Source organism: Oncorhynchus tshawytscha, linkage group LG16 (assembly GCF_018296145.1).
Source record: "Oncorhynchus tshawytscha isolate Ot180627B linkage group LG16, Otsh_v2.0, whole genome shotgun sequence".
Taxonomy (NCBI): Eukaryota; Metazoa; Chordata; class Actinopteri; order Salmoniformes; family Salmonidae; genus Oncorhynchus; species Oncorhynchus tshawytscha.
This window is the reverse complement of record NC_056444.1, coordinates 74397733-74405232: the sequence shown is the minus strand read 5'-3', so window position 1 is coordinate 74405232 and position 7500 is coordinate 74397733. Positions and strand designations below refer to the sequence as shown.

Genomic DNA, 7500 nt, shown 5'->3' with positions numbered 1-7500 from the left:
ACTTCCCACAACAAAGCCATCACCTACAGAGAAAGGAACCTGGAGAAGAGCCCCCAAAGCAAGCTGGTCCTGGGGCTCTGTTCACAAACACAAACAGACCCCACAGAGCCCCAGGACAGCAACACAATTAGACCCAACCAAATCATGAGAAAACAAAATGACACATTGGAAAAATTTACAAAACAACAGAGCAAACTAGAATGCTATTTGGCCCTAAACAGAGAGTACACAATGCCAGAATATCTGACCACTGTGACTGACCCAAAATTAAGGAAATCTTTGACTATGTACAGACTCAGTGAGCATAGCCTTGCTATTGAGAAAGGCCGCCGAAGGCAGACCAGGCTTTCAAGAGAAGACAGGCTATGTGCACACTGTCCACAAAATGAGGTGGAAACTGAGCTGCACTTCCTAACCTCCTGTCAAATGTATGACCATATTAGAGACACATATTTCCCTTATTTACACAGATCCACAAAGAATTCAAAAACAAATCCAATTTTGATAAACTCCCATATCTACTGGGTGAAATACCACAGTGTGCCATCACAGCAGCAAGATTTGTGACCTGTTGCCACAAGAAAAGGCAACCAGTGAAGAACAAACATCATTGTAAGTACATCCTATATTTATATTTATTTATTTTCCCTTTTGTAATTATCTGTTTGCACATCATTACAACACTGTATATAGACATAATATGATATTTGAAATGTTTTTATTATTTTGGAACTTTTGTGAGTGTAATGTTTAAAATACATTTTTTATTGTTTATTTCACTTTTGTTTAATATCTATTTCACTTGCTTTTTCAATGTAAACATATGATTCCCATGCCAATAAAGCACATTAAATTGAATTTAAATTAAGAGAGAGAGAGAGAGAGAGAGAGAGAGAGAGAGAGAGAGAGAGAGAGAGAGAGAGGATTAAGAGAGAGAGAGAGAGAGAGAGAGAGAAAGATCAAAAGAAGGATTAAGATTGAGGTTGAGGGAGATAGAGAAAGATCAAAAGAAGGATTGAGATTGAGGTTGCGGGAGATAGAGAAAGATCAAAAGGAGGATTGAGATTGAGGTTGAGGAGATAGAGAAAGATCAAAAGAGGATTGAGATTGAGGTTGCGGGAGATAGAGAAAGATCAAAAGGAGGATTGAGATTGAGGTTGAGGGAGATAGAGAAAGATCAAAAGGAGGATTGAGGTTGAGGGAGATAGAGAAAGATCAAAAGGAGGATTGAGATTGACATTGAGGGGAGATAGAGAAAGATCAAAAGAAGGATTGAGATTGAGGTTGCGGGAGATAGAGAAAGATCAAAAGGAGGATTGAGATTGAGGTTGAGGGAGATAGAGAAAGATCAAAAGAAGGATTAAGATTGACGTTGAGGGAGATCGAGAAAGTCTCTGACCTCTCCAGCTCAGTCTCTCGTTCCACAGCTTTCAGAGTTAGCGCTTTAATGTCATCCTCCAGCTCTCTGATTCGCTGTTTGTTGGCTGCTTTCTTGGCCAGTATGGAACTCTTCTCCTGAGCCAAGGCCTCCCCTGACGCCTCCACCTGCTGTAATGGGGGAGAGAGAGATGACGGGAGAGAGAGACAAAGGGAGAGAGAGAAAGAGCAAGAAAGAAAGAGGTGTATAAAATCTACAGTTGAAGTCAGAAGTTTACATACACTTCGGTTGGAGTCATTAAAACTCATTTTTCAACAACTCCACAAATTTCTTGTTAACAAACTATAGTTTTGGCAAGTCTGTTAGGACATCTACATTGTGCATGACACAAGTCATTTTTCCAACAATTGTTCACAGACAAATTATTTCACTTATAATTCACTGTATCTCAATTCCAGTGGGTCAGAAGTTTACATATTCTAAGTTTACTGTACCTTTAAACAGCTTGGGAAATTCCAGAAAATGATGTCATGGCTTTAGAAGCTTCTGATAGGCTAATTGACATCATTTGAGTCAATTGGAGGTGTACCTGTGGATGTATTTCAAGGCCTACTTTCAAACTCAGTGCCTTTTTGCTTGACATCATGGGAAAATCAAAAGATATTAGCCAAGACCTCAGAGAGTGATATCCAAACATCTGAAAGTACCACGTTCATCTGTACAAACAATAGTTCGCAAGTATAAACACCATGGGACCACGCAGCCATCATACCGCTCAAGAAGGAGACGCGTTCTGTCTCCTAGAGATGAACGTATTTTGGTGCGAAAAGTGCAAATCAACCCCAGAACAACAGCAAAGGACCTTCTGAAGATGCTGGAGGAAACAGGAACAAAAGTATCTATATCCACAGTAAAACGAGTCCTATATCGACATAACCTGAAAGGCCGCTCAGCAAGGAAAAAGCCACTGCTCCAAAACCGCCATAAAAAAGCCAGACTACGGTTAGCAACTGAACATGGGGGCAAAGATCGTACTTTCTGGAGAAATGTCCTCTGGTCTGATGAAACAAAAATAGAACTGTTTGGCCATAATGACCATCGTTATGTTTGGAGGAAAAGGGGATGCTTGCAAGCCGAAGAACACCATCCCAACCGTGAAGTACGTGGGTGGCAGCAACATGTTGCTTTGCTGCAGGAGGGACTGGTGCACTTCACAAAATAGATGGCATCATGAGGGAGGAAAATTATGTGGCTATATTGAAGCAACATCTCAAGACATCAGTCAGGTAGTTAAAGCTTGGTCACAAATGGGTCTTCCAAATGGACAATGACCCCAACATACTTCCAGAGTGGCAAAATGGCTTAAGGACAACAAAGTAAACGGTATTGGAGTGGCCATCACAAAGCCCTGACCTCAGATTTGTGGGCAGAACTGAAAAAGCGTGTTTGAGCAAGGAGGCCTACAAACCTGACTCGGTTACACCATCTCTGTCAGGAGGAATGGGTCAAAATTCACCCAACTTATTGTGGGAAGCTTGTGGAAGGCTACCCAAAACGTTTCACCCAAGTTAAACAATTTAAAGGCAATGCTAACAAATACTAATTGAGTTCATGTAAACTTCTGACCCACTGGGAATGTGATGAATGAAATAAAAGCTGAAATAAATCATTCTCTCTACTATTATTCTGACATTTCACATTCTTAAAATAAAGTGGTGATCCTAACTGACCTAAGACAGGGAATTTTTTTACTAGGATTATAAATGTCAGGAATTGTGAAAAACTGAGTTTAAATGTATTTGGCTAAGGTGTATGTAAACTTCCTACTTTAACTGTATATATTCTATAAAGTATGGTATCCTGAGCCTCCTTGTAGATGGAAATGCACATTAGACCTGTAAATATACTCCTGCTGTTTTGGCATTTAACATTGCAAGATCATTTACATCTGGGGTTTGTGATCATGTCTATCTACGTCAAATCACATTTTACACAGACACTGGGGCTACTTGGACATAATCAAACAACCTTGGCATGGACATTAACCCTGTCTTGTAATGTTACAGTACCTCCTGCCTCCTCTCCATCTCTTCCATCCTGTCTCTGCTCTCTTGCAGCTCTTCCTTCAGCTCAGAGATGTTCCTCTCCAGCTGCTCACGTCCTCTGTCCCAAGCCTCTCTCGCCTTCCCGTACTTCTCCTTCTCTCTCTGCTTCATCCTTTCTGCCCCCTCCCGCGCATGGATCAATTCGGCCCGCTCACGCAGACACTCTTGCAGGCGACTCTGATCGAGAGAGAGAAAGAGAGAAAATGAGTCCCCCTAAAACATGATCAATCTCGATCTCCATCTCTTTGGAACAGTGTATTGATTACCACCTCTGTTTATACATTTTATCCACTTTCATTCATATCCAATTTCATTCACTCTCTCTATAAGTGAAAGATGGAAATATGTACTTCCCTTTACTGTCCTCCCTCTCCCCCCTGCTCAGACTTCCTCTCTGCCCACCTGCAGTAGCTCAGCCCTGGGTACAACCAGCAGCATGTCAGTCCCTCCCTCCTCTCTGCTCAGACTTCCTCTCTGCCCACCTGTAGTAGCTCAGCCCTGGGTACAACCAGCAGCATGACAGTCCCTCCCTCCTCTCTGCTCAGACTTCCTCTCTGCCCACCTGCAGTAGCTCAGCCATGGGTACAACCAGCAGCATGTCAGTCCCTCCCTCCTCTCTGCTCAGACTTCCTCTCTGCCCACCTGCAGTAGCTCAGCACTAGCTACGACGAGCAGCATTTTGATCCCCCTCCTCCTTAACTACACCCCCCCTCCTCCTCTCTGCTCACCTGCAGTAGCTCAGCCCTGGGTACAACCAGCAGCATGTCAGTCCCTCCCTCCTCTCCGTGGGCTCCTTCCTCCAGGGTGACCAGGTCTTCCAGAGGCTTGGGGGCACTGAAGGTAAACTGGGGGCTGGCAGAGCACACCTCTCCCTTCCCATCCACGTACACAAACTGGTACTGTTGGGAACTGGGCTTGGGCAGGTAGGAGGCTGCAAGAGGGAGGGAGGGGTAAAGGGAAATGGTCAGTGGAATATTTAACTAGATGTCTACATGCTTATCCTCTTAGATGTAATGGCAAAATGTAGATTCACGCCTAAATAGACATACCCAAAAGTAACTGCTATTCATGTGTAATTACATGATTCTGACATGCCAAAACTTGGTATATTTGGAAAGCAGACATCTGGGAGATTATGAGGAAATGATCAGAAGATAGATTGGAGTTACGTAGTTCAGAATACACAAGATCAAGCACACACAAAATAATAATAATATTTTTTTTAATTTTAAATTTTGTAATCTTTCATTAACAAGCTATGAGTGAATTATTGATGCCCAGAGCTGGAAACACATCAGATGGCTTCTACAACATGTGAACAATATCAGGAGAAAAATGGGATTGATAGACCTCAGAACTGGAAATGGGCAAATGTTTTAGTAAGTGGTGTCAGGTGTGTTCACGGGATGTTTCCAAGTGTCCGTTTCTAAGTGCAATCCACAAACGCTATTTGTTCAGTATGAAAACACAATTTCTATCATATCAACCCTACTCAAACATTGTGGTGGTGTTATGAAGTATCCAGGGTACATTAAAGTGTCCTTTCAACCTCTCCAAAGTGTCCGAATGTGGTAATTGCACACTGGATAAACCTAAAAGTTATTGTTCAGTATAAAAACAGAATTTCTACAACACCAACCTCTCTCAAACAATGTGGTGGTGTCGGTGGACATACAGGGGATATCCAAGTGTTTCATCATATTTTTCATGTGCAAAGGTATAGTCACTCTGTGGACGTTCAATGTTTTCATTAAGTCATACATCATCAGATAGCATTGGCAATAGGCTGGATTTGTTCCTACAAACCTAAGGATTCATTTCATACCTCCCCATGTATCTATAGCTCAAACACAGACCAAATGGAAGCTTACCTTGTAGATGTTTGCTGTTTGGTGAAAACGTGGTGTTAAATAAACATTTTGACTCTCGGGGTTGGTGATCAATAACGGTAGGTCACTGGTAGACAAATAAGACATCCTCATGATCTGTGGAGTCCCGGCTTTCGGTGTGTATCGACGTACTCCGTGTTTATTTTGTTTATGCTTCACGAAGCAAACCGGAATGAAATGAGGTAATCTGCTCAGCCTGACCTTTTACATTAGCATGCCCATGGATTACAGCCAACATCCACACTGAGCAAAGGGCTAGAGCTGCAACTTTCAAGGAGCGGGACTAACCTGGAAGCTTACAAGAAATCCCATTATGCCCCCCGACAAACCATTAAACAGGAAAAGTGTCAATACGGGACTAAAATCTAATCCTATGACGCCGGCTCTGACTTGTCACAACATGAAGTCTGTAAATTACTGTGAGGACACTTGTCACAACATGAAGTCTGTAAATTACTGTGAGGACACTTGTCACAACATGAAGTCTGTAAATTACTGTGAGGACACTTGTCACAACATGAAGTCTGTAAATTACTGTGAGGACACTTGTCACAACATGAAGTCTGTAAACTACTGTGAGGACACTTGTCACAACATAAAGTCTGTAAACTACTGTGAAAACACTTGTCACAACATAAAGTCTGTAAACTACTGTGAAAACACTTGTCACAACATAAAGTCTGTAAACTACTGTGAGGACACTTGTCACAACATAAAGTCTGTAAATTACTGTGAGGACACTTGTCACAACATAAAGTCTGTAAACTACTGTGAAAACACTTGTCACAACATAAAGTCTGTAAATTACTGTGAGGACACTTGTCACAACATAAAGTCTGTAAACTACTGTGAAGACACTTGTCACAACATAAAGTCTGTAAACTACTGTGAGGACACTTGTCACAACATAAAGTCTGTAAACTACTGTGAGGACACTTGTCACAACATAAAGTCTGTAAACTACTGTGAGGACACTTGTCACAACATAAAGTCTGTAAACTACTGTGAAAACACTTGTCACAACATAAAGTCTGTAAACTACTGTGAAAACACTTGTCACAACATAAAGTCTGTAAATTACTGTGAAACACTTGTCACAACATAAAGTCTGTAAATTACTGTGAGGACACTTGTCACAACATAAAGTCTGTAAATTACTGTGAGGACACTTGTCACAACATAAAGTCTGTAAACTACTGTGAAAACACTTGTCACAAAATAAAGTCTGTAAATTACTGTGAGGACACTTGTCACAACATGAAGTCTGTAAATTACTGTGAGGACACTTGTCACAACATAAAGTCTGTAAATTACTGTGAGGACACTTGTCACAACATAAAGTCTGTAAATTACTGTGAGGACACTTGTCACAACATAAAGTCTGTAAATTACTGTGAGGACACTTGTCACAACATAAAGTCTGTAAATTACTGTGAGGACACTTGTCACAACATAAAGTCTGTAAACTACTGTGAAAACACTTGTCACAACATAAAGTCTGTAAATTACTGTGAGGACACTTGTCACAACATAAAGTCTGTAAACTACTGTGAAAACACTTGTCACAACATAAAGTCTGTAAATTACTGTGAGGACACTTGTCACAACATAAAGTCTGTAAACTACTGTGAGGACACTTGTCACTGTGTAAAGTCTGTAAACTACTGTGAAGACACTTGTCACAACATAAAGTCTGTAAACTACTGTGAGGACACTTGTCACAACATAAAGTCTGTAAACTACTGTGAGGACACTTGTCACAACATAAAGTCTGTAAACTACTGTGAGGACACTTGTCACAACATAAAGTCTGTAAACTACTGTGAGGACACTTGTCACAACATAAAGTCTGTAAACTACTGTGAGGACACTTGTCACTGTGTAAAGTCGGTAAACTACTGTGAAAACACTTGTCACAACATGAAGTCTGTAAACTACTGTGAAAACACTTGTCACAACATAAAGTCTGTAAATTACTGTGAGGACACTTGTCACAACATAAAGTCTGTAAACTACTGTGAGGACACTTGTCACAACATAAAGTCTGTAAACTACTGTGAGGACACTTGTCACAACATAAAGTCTGTAAACTACTGTGAGGACACTTGTCACAACATAAAGTCTGTAA

General features: G+C 41.1%; 1 protein-coding gene across 2 annotated transcripts in view; it reads right to left on the bottom strand.

The window, feature by feature from the left end:
• The window catches only part of LOC112235472 (calcium-binding and coiled-coil domain-containing protein 1-like), a 25781-nt gene that overhangs the window by 11733 nt on the left and 6548 nt on the right, over positions 1–7500 (bottom strand). For both annotated transcript variants that reach the window (XM_042299623.1, XM_042299622.1), the window contains exons 4-6: positions 4212–4414; positions 3448–3660; positions 1400–1548 (exon numbers count right to left, since the gene is read on the bottom strand). In XM_042299623.1, the coding sequence (XP_042155557.1) occupies positions 1400–1548; positions 3448–3660; positions 4212–4414 (565 nt within the window). The remainder of the gene's footprint in view (positions 1–1399; positions 1549–3447; positions 3661–4211; positions 4415–7500) is intronic.